The 13,854-nt window shown below is 36.4% G+C and overlaps 2 protein-coding genes across 3 annotated transcripts; both read left to right on the forward strand.

Annotated features, from left to right (window-relative positions):
* The first annotated feature begins 424 nt into the window (after nucleotides 1–424).
* Nucleotides 425–5,488, forward strand: LOC132182447 (Cytochrome c oxidase biogenesis protein Cmc1-like protein). Of its 2 annotated transcripts, XM_088516648.1 has the most exons (4): nucleotides 425–623; nucleotides 1,131–1,278; nucleotides 4,784–4,881; nucleotides 5,151–5,488. In XM_088516648.1, exons 1-3 carry the CDS (start codon nucleotides 569–571, stop codon nucleotides 4,860–4,862), a joined length of 282 nt encoding a protein of 93 aa, XP_088372774.1. In that variant the 5' UTR covers nucleotides 425–568; the 3' UTR covers nucleotides 4,863–4,881; nucleotides 5,151–5,488. The 2 variants fall into 2 exon arrangements, with proteins under 2 accessions (XP_088372774.1, XP_059451675.1); XM_059595692.2 differs by lacking the exon at nucleotides 5,151–5,488 and having other exon boundaries at nucleotides 427–623; nucleotides 4,784–5,082.
* Nucleotides 5,489–9,543: 4,055 nt separating this feature from the next.
* Nucleotides 9,544–11,661, forward strand: LOC132182749 (uncharacterized). The gene is made up of 2 exons (XM_059596080.2): nucleotides 9,544–9,617; nucleotides 9,701–11,661. The coding sequence occupies exon 2, from the start codon at nucleotides 9,721–9,723 to the stop codon at nucleotides 11,329–11,331; it is 1,611 nt and encodes a 536-aa protein (XP_059452063.2). The 5' UTR covers nucleotides 9,544–9,617; nucleotides 9,701–9,720; the 3' UTR covers nucleotides 11,332–11,661.
* The last annotated feature ends 2,193 nt before the right edge of the window (nucleotides 11,662–13,854 follow it).

Raw genomic sequence — 13,854 nt, forward strand, 5'->3', positions numbered from 1 at the left:
CTCAAACTAAGCTTAGAAGAAAAAATGATTGGGACCTTTTTTTTTTTTGGAAAAAAAATAAAATTATTTGTCTGTTTTTCTTCTTTGCTGTTGGATCCGGGTTTAGTATGACCTAGTTCGGATCCAACGGGCAGTATGGATAGGACCAACCCAGCCAACCTGAAATTCTGAGGCTTGTGGCTAGGGTGTGGCCCGTGGAGACAGAGGTTCGGATATTTACAACCAATCCCAAGGAACCCAACACCCTCCCTCTGAGCCTTATTCTGAAAGGAAAGTGAGGGAACCCTTGAATCTGGCGCAACAGGATAATAAGTGGGCCCAAATATTTTATGAAATTGGGCAGTTGGGCCCAAACTTCATACAATTAAGCCATGATATCGTCACCTTCCCGTGAGATAAACGACAAATAGACGCCTCAGCTCTTACACGCTGAAACTCCCGGACCCTGCGATTTGGACACGGTGATCCAATCAAAATCTCTCTCTCACTTGAGCAAAGCCATAGTGATACTTGGCTTTGAAATCCGAAGGGCTCCGAGTCCCCGAGGCTTTGAAAGCATTTTTCCTCAATGGGATACGTACAGGAAGCTCGGGAGAATCACGTCAAGAAGAAAGTTGAAGAAGGTAATGGTTTCTCATCACGTAAAAACCCTAAACCCCCGTTTGGTTCCCCAAAAAAAAGAAAAAGAAAGCGTGGGAAAATAATACAAAAACAAAAAGAAATTCAAAGAAATATTTGCATTGATTCAAATGCTTTTCATAGTTTTGGAATATTCTGGAATTTTCATCTCTCCAATTCTCTCACCATTTCTCGGCAACGAGCATACAGTTTCACTTCCTCTGATTTCTTGAATGCTTAGTGGAATTCCTTGTTACATTTTTTACTGTATCGCTTTAGGAGCTAAAAGTCCTTTGCTAATTTGCTTCAAGAGAGAATTCGGAGAGTTGAGGTGAAATTGAGTGTTTAATTTAATTTAATTTTTTTTGAAAATTTTGATTTGCTAGGAAATTGTTTATTTCATACATTTTTCTATATGCAGTCTTTCTTATTTTTCTAATTAGAGTTATTTATGTATGCCACCAATCTGAGTTTGAAAGAGCTAATAAATGTCTGTTATGTACGAATACCAGCTTTAAGAAGCAAAATGAAGCAGAAGGCGCTAAAGGAGTGTGATCAGTACACTTCAAAGTATGCTCAATGTTCTTTGGGAAGAACATTATCTGTTGTTTGGCAGTGTAGGAAGCAAGCTAAGGAGTTGAATGAGTGCTTGCATCAATAGTAAGTGTGATTTTGTATATCGGACACCTATTGGCATCGATATTTCATTTCATTGTTTTAAAGTTTTTGGTATGTATGCTAGCAATGTGGAGTATGTTTGTTTCAATTGTATATAAATATCTGTATGTGCATGTATATGTTTGTCTTTGTTAGTGGTATGCATATGGTCTAATTTGATATTTTTCGTGTTTTGTGAGGGGTGTTGGCTGCACAAATGAAAAAGATTCTATTATTCTTTGCTAAGAAGAAAACGAAAATATAAATAATGAAATATATTTTGCATACAGAAATGGCTTTCCACCTTAATTCACATGTATAAACATAGCAAGCCTAGGGACTGGTTTTGTAGACCTGCAAGAAAACGCATGAGTTGGATGCCCTGAAGTTGGTAGTGATATTGTGGACAGGGACGAAGACAAGATTTTTTATCTGGTGAGGTCGGAGATATAACTCTAAAATAAAAAAGAGCAATTAAGGAGAAAATACAAATATATATTCAAAAGGATGAATGTTAATGTTTTTTACCAAACAAATGAATGGGGTAGCAAATATAATTTCGATCATGTGTTAAACAATACTGGGTAATTTGATTGGAGATGGTGATGATGGACCTTAAGTTGTATATGATTTTTTAGTGGCACCACTAGAATCTTGATGTCTCTTTTCCTTGTTAAGCATCATGCAGATAGGTTCTCTTTTCACCTGATATAAAGGTGTAGAGATTCTTTAAGCTTTCTTCTTTTGAAATGCTAACCAATGAGCTCTATCTCAAATGGTACTTCCTTTGTAGTAAGATGGAGGGTGAGGTCGTAAGCTCAAGTCCTACTGGGTACATGCTTAACTTACCAATAAAAAAAAAAATCTTTTGGAATGCTCATATTTTTTCTCCAGACTACATTGATATATGATTGAAATCCTTATTGAAAATAAAATACGTATACAATCTCATTAAATTGAAAATATTAATTTGTATCTTCCCATAATTTAGTGGACTTTCATGAATGATGATTGATTGTAACCTAAATAACAACAAAGCAGTAGTAGAATAAAGTAAACTCAAAATTATTAAAGACTAGGTGAAGTTAAATCTGATTGCTCGATTTCAAATTTTTAAGGAAGTGAATAAATTTTGATTGGGGGGGGGGGGCGCGCTTGGTTTCCCCTCCCTTCGCCCCTGATTGTGGAATTGGGGAAACAGTGACTTCGTTTTTGAAATGTTCACAAGTTGTGTAACTGTCACCACCTAGTCTTCTGAGATTATATTATAGACCACGAATACAGCTAATAAAGTTGTCTTTTGCTGTTCATAGGATCCAACTATCCTGTAAATATATTGCTTAAATCTCTAATGATTTTGCTTTGGCTTTTGAAATGTGATGTTAGCATGGATTTTTGTAATGGGGTTGTAAAAGTTCACTCTCATGCTGGAAAAGCATCAATTAGTGATTAATATGGTAATACCATCACAAAAACAAATATGAATCATTGATATTATATTTGCTTTAGATCCATTATTGATTACAAAGCATCTAAGCAGGATATTCATCTGCTTATAGCTTGCTGCGACTGTTCAGTACTCATTGTGCTGTATGCTCTAGAGCAGGGAAGTCTTCTAAGAGGCTAACCGCGTTACCAAGTTTTGAGCTTTTTGCTGGTCTTGCAAATACATTTCTACTTGGACATAGTGCTGTAAAGTCTTTCTTCATAAATTGTTCTCTAGTAGCTGTTGAACTTGGTTAAAATACTTGGAAAGCATAAGGAGAAGTAGTAGTTGACACTTGTTTGGCGTTGTGCCTATATGCATTTATTGGAATATTTCTTGAAAGGAATATTCATGTCTAGTGAGTTCATGTAGCCATGCACCTCCTGTGAAAGGTTCTATCAAGGTATTGGAGCACCAAATTTGTGTCACAATAGAGAAGTGTCACTTCGACCTAGATGATGGGGTTTCCTTTGGGGGAGTGGGTTGGTATGAAAGATTTGATGCGTTCACTTTCACCTTCCAAGACAGCTGGCCTAAGATTTTTTCTTCGGTTAGGCGGTCAGCTAAATATTGTTGAAAACTCAGAGAATCACTAGACGAGGGTTGTAATACTTACACATTTGCAAAACAATTCCAGATGTGACAGTGGACAATGGCATACCTGGCTGACTTCCATAAACTCAAATACATTTAATCACTATATTTCAAACAATTTAATCCAACTTTTGTAACACTAATTTAACAAGTTGCCTTTGACCTGTTCTGTGGCCATCCTGCAATACATGTGCAACGGTTGTGGTATGGATGACTATGTTGCCATCACCTAATTTTCACTCTGCAATGACATTTGGTTTCGGTGTTGCTCATATTAAATTTTAGAGTGTTTCTAGATACTGGCTTATCAAGGGTACGTAGGGATTTTATATTTTCATCATTATAGATTTGGTCAATGGTACACAGCAGTATCAATACAATTTAACTTTATTTGGTGATGCTAGAAAAGACATTTTGTATGCTGGCACATGAAGATGAACTTTCCAACTATATGACTACTTAAAAGCTCTCCGATGAAAAAGACAATCAAAGTGATATTTTATGTTTGTGAAACTTTAAATTTGGTGTTTCAGTTTTGAATGTGATCTAAAAATAAGGTGGTCATATGACTTGTAGATTATTGAGAGGGGAAATAATGAAGATATATGAGCCAAACAAAAAGGGTCAGCTTTTTTTTTTTTTTTTTTTTTTTTTCCAAAATGCAATTTGTGATCAATTTTTTGTTATTTCAGACTAGCCTCATCCGCAAGACATTTAAATACAGTGTATCCAACAACCTGTGATGTTGCATATGCCATATGCTATGTCCATATATAATGATGTTTCCTCTGCTCAATCAAAGTTAATTGAACTCCAATTGGCAAATTACTCATAAGCAACATTATAAACAAAGATTCTATGAGTAAGATTCAATTTTGCAATTAAAAATGGAAGATTAATATGATGTGGTGTTGTCCCCTGTCCATTAGCTTTTGAAGTAGGCCAAAACACACATGAAAGCCAACTACTTGCAACTGGCTATCATATGCATCTGTATGCATAATTTGAATCCTAGTCCAAAACTTCAGATCCTGATATTCATGACGCTTTTATTCTAATTTTAGTTCTACTTGTAGATTGTTTATAGCTTCCATGCATTTTTTTTTAGTTGTCCAAATTGAGCATTTGTCAATTTGCAGCAATGGAAATCCTACTGTTCATAGAGACTTTTACAAGTTCCACTCTTAAGATACTCACGACTTTGAATGCCACTATCAGATTTTCTTTGCTTCAGTTCAGACATGAACGTTGCTGTATGTGCATGCAAAGCTCAATCGTAATTGTTTGAAGATCTCATACTTGTCTGTAGTGAAATGGAATTAAAAATTAAAATATATAGAAGGGTAATTTAAAAGAAACAGTAGGGAAATACTTTAAACTATATGACTATGAATATTCAAATATCTTAGAAGTTTTTGGCCGTTGCAGCACCAATGATTCTGTTTTGGAAGAAATGAAGAGAGACTACATGCTTCAGCAGGACGGAAAGGGATCTTCAGGAGTCTAAGCTGAGCGTCCATTTTATGGTGCAACATTTGACGTACAATTTATTATTTAATGATGATCTTAGAGTTTTTATCCATTGGGTGATGCATGTTATGCTGCAACTGAGTTTTGTCTTCAGATATTTACGAGTTGCATGTTTGTATTAGCTCAAGTCATGCTTCTAGCTCTAGGCTTGGGTATGAAGATGTTAATTTTGGGAATACGAGGATTGTCTTATCAGCTGTTTGATTTAACAATTGTTTGATTTATTCTGGATAGCAATTTGATAAATTGCCGAAGACCATTGCAGGAATGGTACTTGTTTTCAATGCTGCATAGCATAGCACTCGAAGTTGGACACTGGAGACCTTGATATCCAATTTTGTCAGACTTGGAATGGATGCATGCAATTGAACATGTGGGAAACCAAGGTTCTTTTCTTAAGAATGGATATGAATGCAGAATGCATTCCTTTCAATTTGGGCTGTCATCTTTCAGCCAATTAGTTAATGTTTCAAGACTAGTTCAGGTCATGCAATGCGGTACTGGAATAGTGAGAGAAGAGTAGAAAAATGACTGATCAAAGGTCTTCTCTGTACACACTTAATTAACTGATTGGGTTTTAAACCTATTACATTTTAAGTTCCATTGGAGTTGTACCTTGAATAAGCAAAAGTAGTGCTTAGTTCAACCAGAATCAATCTTTCTTTCTAATGCCCAAAATACTCTCCACTTTAGAATCAACACCAGAGCCTTCTCAAACAAATTAATCTCGATTCATAATTCATCTGGAGCCTCCTCAAACAAGTTAATCTTGATTCATGGTTCATCTGGAACCTTCTCCAACAATTTTGTTTATCGGCTCCAAATTGATTAGAGGACTCTCTCCCTCTCTACCCCTTGCAGAAATAGAAGGCCCTTTGAAAACTAAGGATCTGTTTCTTTGAAGAGATCATGTTATTTTCCGCACGCGTTGAAGTTACAATTTATTTCTGATTGTTGGATGCAATTTTTTTGGACTTCTCCAGCCACCCCATGTTGTCCCGAGCCACTCCTTTCCTTTTTTTATTTTATTTTATTATTTTATAATATTTTTAATTTTAAAATTTTTAATTAATATATTGACACGTGTTGAGTTTTTTGATGGTGCTGATGTGACTTTTCATCAAATTTTGGACGGAATTTAGATAGAGTACCATCTCCGTTTTTATGTAAACTCGAGGTAGTAATAAAAACTAAATCCTAATGAGCAAAAAATAAAATTATTAAACCACAAAGGGCAAAAAGCTATTTAACCCATATTATTATTATTTTCCAACTCTTCCACTAACATCAAGGGATGCTCCTTGTTTGTAGGCCCGTTCGGACGAGCTAGCGAACGAGGTCTTCTGAGACCCCTTCTTTAACAACTCATCCGAACGAGCTTGTGATCTTGTTCGGACGTCCCTAGCTGGCACCATTACGTGAGCATCCTCAACACTTGCTTCTGCTCCAATCTTCCTCATAAACTCCCCTGGGCTCTAGTCTACATCATAAAAGAACTAGCTAGGATGTGTTGATGAAGATCTACTAATTTTCTCTGCTGCAACATTGAAAACTGTCCAAGCTATCAACGATATTATGTTGGCCGAATTTCTTGCTATCTCGGGTTTGAAGGCTAATCCAAGTAAAAGCTTGGCGTTCTGCTTTGGGGTGTCTGCTGTTGAGAAGTATATTTTGATAGATCGTCTACATATGGCAGAAGATATTGGAGGATTGGAGCAAGACTTTTGCTAGGGGTGTCGCTTTGTGGGTGGCTTGGGTGAAAATATACTTGTTAAAAGGTAAAAGCTTTTGGCAAGTGAAAATCCCTCAAGTGTGTTGTTAATGACAGTTTTTCGCGGATTGACGTGGCACGATTTTCGAAAAATATTGGGATGTCCAAGGAGTTGTCGGGCTACAAAATAACAAAGAGTAGGATAAGAGTCGTTGGTGGTGTGCCGGCAGGAAATAGTTCCGATGCCTAAATTAGCAAGTGATTTGGTAGGGAGATTGTAGATAAACAATGAAAGCTTGAGAGAGAAATTTCCAAATTACTAAATAATGAATTTGAGCTTCCCTTTTACAAGCATCAAGTAGCAGCTGTCCCCCTAGAATAGTGGGCCCCACTTCCCCAAGGATCCACGTGTGCCATGTCGGCGAAATGGGTTGTGGGTGGAGGCCATGTTTGCTTGTTGACGTGGGTACCCGAGTAACCAGTGGCGGAGCCACAACATTCTTTGGGGGTGCCAAGATTTAAATTTTTTTTTTTTTTTTCTCACCCTAAAATAAAAATTTTTTTTTAAAAAATTTCTTTTACCTACCCATTATATGTGCAAATATGACGTGGGTTGGGTTTATTTTGTAAAATTGTGTGCTTTTGCGGTGGAATTATAATTACTCATAATTCCCAAATTCAACCGCAAAAGCACACAATTTTTCACTAAATTGTTAGCTAGGATTTGTGGTTTTTCATTAAATTGTTGGGAATTATGAGTAATTATACTACCAGAGTTTATGTTAAATATTCTGCGAGTTTATATGCTCTGAATTTTCTGGGGAATTCCTGGTTTCATGTTCTTGTTTTATGTTAAATCTTCCACACGGCACCCAACTATTGAACGAGCATTTTCAGCAATAAAAATTATTAAAACACGACTTCGCAACAAAATGGAGGATGATTTTCTTGCAAATAGTTTAGTTCTCTATATTCAAAGGGAAATTGTTGAAAGCTTCGATTTATATTCGATATTTAATGATTTTGTATTTCTAAGAGACCGTAAAGTGCAATTTTGGACTTTTTTTTTTTTTTTTTTGTATTTCTGTTTTTTTGATATAATGCCAACATGTTACATTTCTAATATATCAATTTGAGCACATATTTATAAACTTTTATAGTAATTGTGTAAATTACCAAATTTTTAGAGTAGAAAAAAATTTTAGGGTGCTAAAAAACATTTTAGCGGCACTTCCAATATGAACTGTCTGGCTCTGCCACTACGAGTAACCCTCGGGTGCACGTGTCTTGATTGGGCGCTGACAGCTGAACCACGCTCTGGCGAACGTGGGTGCTGTGCCTAGGCGTTGGGTTATCGCCTGAAAGACTGTTGTACTCCCAGTAAAAGATTGGTATATCTTTGGTGGGCTGATCATGTATCGGCTGGGCCGATTTAGGTCTCGGTTTGGGTCCATTTCAAGTGGGCTTGTGCCTTGGACCGGGTCTAGGGTTGTTGGGCTTTGCAGTGGCCGATCCATAACCCAACATGTGTTGTTGTAGTTGGAGAAAACTCTTGAAGTTTCGTGGTATTGCAAAACAATTCGTATTGTTTAAGACTTCGGAAGTGAATGGGATTGGTCTGGTAAGGGCTTGAGAGTTGTTTTATTACGTAGATTGTGCTTGAGTGCCTCTGTTTACAATTCATGTATGGAAGGAGAGAAAAAGTATTAGACATGGAAACCATTTACAAACAAAAAAAAAACAAATACTTTAGAGGATTAATTGGGAAGTTATGAGGATTATGTTGAGGGGTGGGTGGGTGTCCAAGAAGCAAAGATAATGAAGAATTTTGTAGGACTTGGGGTCGTCCAGATATAGTATGTGTTAGAATATTATATTTTCGTAATATTTATGTAATAAAATATTCTTGTAATATTTTCAATATATGACGGAAATATTCTTCACATATTATTGCAATATTTGATATTGTATTCATTATTGTAAATATGCTGATTTTATGTAATTTTGTAATTATTGTATTTAATTTCTTTTAGGGTCTTTTTTTTTTTTTGACATGTCCGCACAAGAAGGAGGAGGAGGATTCGAACTAGTGACCTCCAATTCATAAAGTGTGGTCTCAGCCGATTGAACTACCTCTTGGGGACTCTTTTAGGGTCTTATTCAACAATAAATAGGTTATTCTATTGTACAATTAAATATACATCAGAAATACAATTTTCTTCCCTACAAATATTTTTCTGTTGTCTTTTTTCTACGGTATGTTTGGGGGTTGTTGATTTTTGTGGTGATTGAGTATTGGGGCTGCTGTTTGGCTGAAAATCATTTAATTGAAGAAAAGATTGATCGATATATCTGATTGCAAAATGATATGGACCATATGGTTGTTGAATTCTCATATATATTGTATATCACGCAATTTCCTTTAATTTCCATGAATTTGACGGTTGACACTTTCTCTTTTGTATTGAATAACAAAGGTAACTCTAATCATGAGTGTACAAAAGATTTTCGATACCTAACTAACTGGACAAGTCATTCCGAAAATCAAACGTAACGTGTTGCAAATAAATTCCACAGTGGGTCTCACTCAACAACATCTACTTGAAAGATAATAGAAATAAATAATTCAATTGTTAGAGGAAAATAAACTTGTCTATTTAAAGACCACTTTTAAAAAAACATATGAGTGCTTTTAAAAGGATTGCTCAGAAAAAAATAATAATAATAATAAAAAGAATTGCTCAACTCCAGCACTTTGATTATCCTTCCTTTCCTGTTTCCTCTCTTTTTCTTTTTCTTTTTCTTTTCCTTTTTCTTTTTTACTGGTTCAGTACAATAAGAAAAGAGAACATTGCATGACAAGGCTGTTGAAAGAGTAAAATTAAAATGATATTATAATGGCGAAGGCTTAGCAATAAATAGGAAATTAAAAATTAAGATTGCAAGGCATACACAAATATCTGCTCTCAATTTGAGTATTTAGAGCTTCGATTGGGTCTGCTCGATCAACTGATCTCAAAGGTGAACATTCCGACGTCCTTCATTTCTCTTTTTAGTTTTGTTTGATTTAAGCTCATGGGTTTAGCTTTGATCTGTGCTTGCAGCGTGTAAGAGAGACAGAGAGATGGAGGAGATCCGACATTTTAGCCACGAGGAGCATCCCATGATATTTGTGAAAGAGTTTGGAGGTGAAGGTGTTTGCTTAGGTTGCAATAAATCAGTATGCGCTCCTGCCTACCTATGCTCCCACTGCAACTTCTTCCTTCACAAGTCGTGCGCCGAGTTATCCACAGAAATACAACACCTTGCGCATCCAAACCACACCCTTCTTCTCCAAAAACCATCAGAGTCTAAATTGTGTGATGCCTGCCGTAGGGACTGCGACAGATGCTTCTTCTACCACTGCAATAGTTGCGATTTCGACATTGACATCGAATGTGCCTCCAAAAGTAATACTGACGACGGTCACCAACACGAATTCGTTCCCATCTTTCAACAGATCCACTTCACTTGTGAACTCTGTGGTGAGGATCGCAACAGCGCTGCCCAGGTATGTCGCATTTGTCAACTCTTGGTTGACACTCTTTGTACTCAAATGCCACGTACCATCAAAATTATGGCAGATCGTCATTTGCTCACTCTCATCTATTCACTTGCTAAAGTCATCAAGGAGCACGACGATCATGTATTCTGTAAGCTCTGTTATAAACAGATCAAACTCAAGTATGCGGGTTATTATTGTCAACAATGTGATTTCGTAGCCCACTTGAGTTGCGCACACAAAAATCGGATTGGAGCAAATGATATCATACTCTCAAGCATAGAGGAGGAGGGTACCATCTTTAAAGAGGGTGAAGAACTTGAGGAGCTCAAACATTTCTATCATGAACATAACTTATTCCTCAGCCGCAACCAAGTGGAGGTTCATCATGAACATAAGCTCTGTGAAGGTTGTATGCAGTCAATTTCCCCCCCACTTTATACTTGTGAGCAATGTGATTACTTTCTCCATAGCAAATGTGCTAGACTACCCTTAAAAAAGCAAGACCCAACTCACCCACATTTGCTTACCCTCTACCAATTTGGATTTCATATTGGTGACACCGTAGGTTGTAATGCTTGTCGTCGTCTTAGCCATGGCTTCGCTTATGCATGTTTGGAGTGTAACTACAGTCTTGATATCCGATGTTGTTTGATTATGAAAACCCTTCAGCATGAGGGTCACCAGCACTCCCTCTTCCATGCTATAAATTCGGTTCAAGAGTGCAATTCTTGTGGAGAGGGGCCTAAGGGCGCCAATGGTGTATTTTTATGCAAGGAATGCAATTTTGCCTTGGGTTTTGAATGTGCAACACTCCCACTCAAAGTTGAGTATGAACTTGACCGACATCCCCTCTTACTTACTTACACTGCTGAAAACGATTATGAAGATTGTTATTGTTTAATTTGCGAAAAAGAAAGAAATCCAAACCATTGGTTCTATTACTGTGAAAAATGCGACTTTGCTGCTCATCCTCGATGCATAGTTGGAAGGCATCCTTACATAAAGTATGGAAGAGATTTTACTTGGCCCGATCACCAACACCCTCTCAATTTTGTCCGAAGAACTGAGGACTCTCGCCCTTGTGATTCATGCGGTGAAATTTTCGATGAAGATGTGGCTATAAACTGTACACAATGCAAATCCTTCATCCATCTGTGGATTGAATGTATGAAAAAATTCAGAATAAAATAACTTCTTCGCATTGATTAGAAAAATATCATTTTGTAATTTGTTGTACTAGCTAGCAAATTTGTGTCTATGCTAGAAAGAGATCCTCGTAAGTCGTAATTGTATAATTTATTTTACTAGACTTATTTCTGCCTCTGCAAGTAGTTTTGGGTTGGCAAATAAAGTCATCTTCAATTAATTCTCGACCTTCATTTTACAACTCTCATTCTTGTTGACATATCCTGGGGATGGAGGTTATAATTAAACCACACATTTCCTCGTTGCATAAAATCATTTGTAAAATGAAGCTTTGAGAATTGAAGAGAAGGTGGATGCCTTTGTTTGCCAACCCACAAACTTCTTGTGTGTGGTTTGCAATTACTATTATCAATCGATGCAATTTTCTAGCTTGGAATTAGCAACACAATTGAGAATTGAAGAGGAAATGTGTAGTGGTATGCAATTTATATTCATCTTGTTTCTAGCTTCCTAATTCATAACCATATAATATCATCTTATTTCACGCCACACATGCATAAGCTTCATTATATACACCACAATTGTTGCAACGTATTTTTTTGGGTTTAGGGAATATTCTATTATGCATTTTAGTCATCGACTATTCATTTGAAGGCCTATAGAAAGGAATGTAAAGTAAATACGTACGTTGGTATGGGCATGGGCTGGGCCCAATTAATCTAAAAATAAGGTGGTCATATGACTTGTAGATTATTGAGAGGGGAAATAATGAAGATATATGAGCCAAACAAAAAGGGTCTGCTTTTTTCTTTTTTTCTTTTTTTCAAAATGCAATTTGTGATCAATTTTTTGTTACTTCAGACTAGCCTCATCCGCAAGACATTTTAATACACTTTATCCAACAACTTGTGATGTTGCATATGCCATATGCTATGTCCATATATAATGATGTTTCCTCTGCTCAATCAAAGTTAATTGAACCCCATTTGGCAAATTACTCATGAGCAACATTACAAACAAAGATTCTATGAGTAAGATTCAATTTTGCAATTGGAAATGGATGATTAATATGATGTGGTGTTGTCCCCTGTGCATTAGCTTTTGAAGTAGGCCAAAACACACATGAAAGCCAACTACTTGCAACTGGCTATCATATGCATCTGTATGTATAATTTGAATCCTAGTTCAGAACTTCAGATCCAGATGTTCATGACGCTTTTATTCTAATTTTAGTTCTACTCGTAGATTGTTTATGGCTTCCATGCATTTTTTTAGTCGTCCTAATTGAGCTTTCTAGAAAACATTTGTCAATTTGCAGTAATGGAAATCCTACTGGTCATAGAGACTTTTACAAGTTCCACTCTTAAGATACTCACGACTTTGAATGCCACTATCAGATTTTCTTTGCTTCAGTTCAGACATGAACGTTGCTGTATGTGCATGCAAAGCTCAATCGTAATTGTTTGGAGATCTCATACTTGTCTGTAGTGAAATGGAATTAAAAATTAAAATATATAGAAGGGTAATTTAAAAGAAACAGTCGGGAATACTTTAAACTATATGACTTTGAATATTCAAATATCTTAGAAGTTGTTTTGGCTGTTGCAGCACCAATGATTCTGTTTTGGAAGAAATGAAGAGAGACTACATGCTTCAACAAGGCGGAAAGGGATCTTCAGGAGTCTAAGCTGAGCGTCCATTTTATGGTGCAACATTTGACGTACAATTTATTATTTAATGCATGATATAAGAGTTTTTATCAATTGGGCGATGCATGTTATGCTGCAACAGAGTTTCATCTTTAGATATTTACGAGCTGCATGTTTGTATTAGCTCAAGTCATGCTTCTAGCTCTGGGCTTGGGTATGAAGATGTTAATTTTGGGAATACGAGGATTGTCTTATCAGCTGTTTGATTTAACAATTGTCTGATTAATTCTGCAAAGCAATTTGATAAATTGCCGAATTGGAGACCATTGCAGGAATGGTACTTGTTTTCAATGCTGCATAGCATAGCATTCGAAGTTGGACACACTCGAGATACTTTGATGTGCAATTTTGTCGGACTTGGAATGGATGCATGTAATTGAGCATGTGGGAAATCAAGGTTCTTTTCTTAAGAATGGAAATGGATTCATTCCTTTCAATTTGGGGTGTCATCTTTCAGCCAATTAGTTAATGTTGCAAGACTAGTTCAGGTCACGCAATGCGGTACTGGAATAGATCTTCTCTATACACACTTAATTAACTGATTGGGTTATAAACCTATTACATTTTTAAGTTCCATTGGAGTTGTACCATGAATAAGCAAAAATAGTGCTTAGTTCAATCTGCATCAATCTTTCTTTCTTATGCCCAAAATATTCTCCACCAGAGCCTCGTCAAACAAATTAATCTAGATTCATAATTCATCTGGAACCTTCTCCACCAATTTTGTTTATCGGCTCCAAATTGATTACAGGACTCTCTCCCTCTCGCGGAAAATAAATAGAAGGCCCTTTGGAAAGCTAAATCTGCACAAACGACTTGAACTACTTCTTGAAATATCTCGTGAAATATACTTCCTTTG

Source organism: Corylus avellana, chromosome 5 (assembly GCF_965113065.1).
Source record: "Corylus avellana chromosome 5, dhCorAvel1.hap1.2, whole genome shotgun sequence".
Taxonomy (NCBI): domain Eukaryota; kingdom Viridiplantae; phylum Streptophyta; class Magnoliopsida; order Fagales; family Betulaceae; genus Corylus; species Corylus avellana.

Coding starts and splice junctions, on each gene's coding strand:
- LOC132182749 (XM_059596080.2), top strand. CDS start 9,721: ATGGAGGAGATCCGACATTTTAGCCACGAGGAGCATCCCATGATATTT.
- LOC132182447 (XM_088516648.1), top strand. CDS start 569: ATGGGATACGTACAGGAAGCTCGGGAGAATCACGTCAAGAAGAAAGTT. Junction 624..1,130: donor CAAGAAGAAAGTTGAAGAAG/GTAATGGTTTCT, acceptor TACGAATACCAG/CTTTAAGAAGCAAAATGAAG. Junction 1,279..4,783: donor AATGAGTGCTTGCATCAATA/GTAAGTGTGATT, acceptor TGGCCGTTGCAG/CACCAATGATTCTGTTTTGG.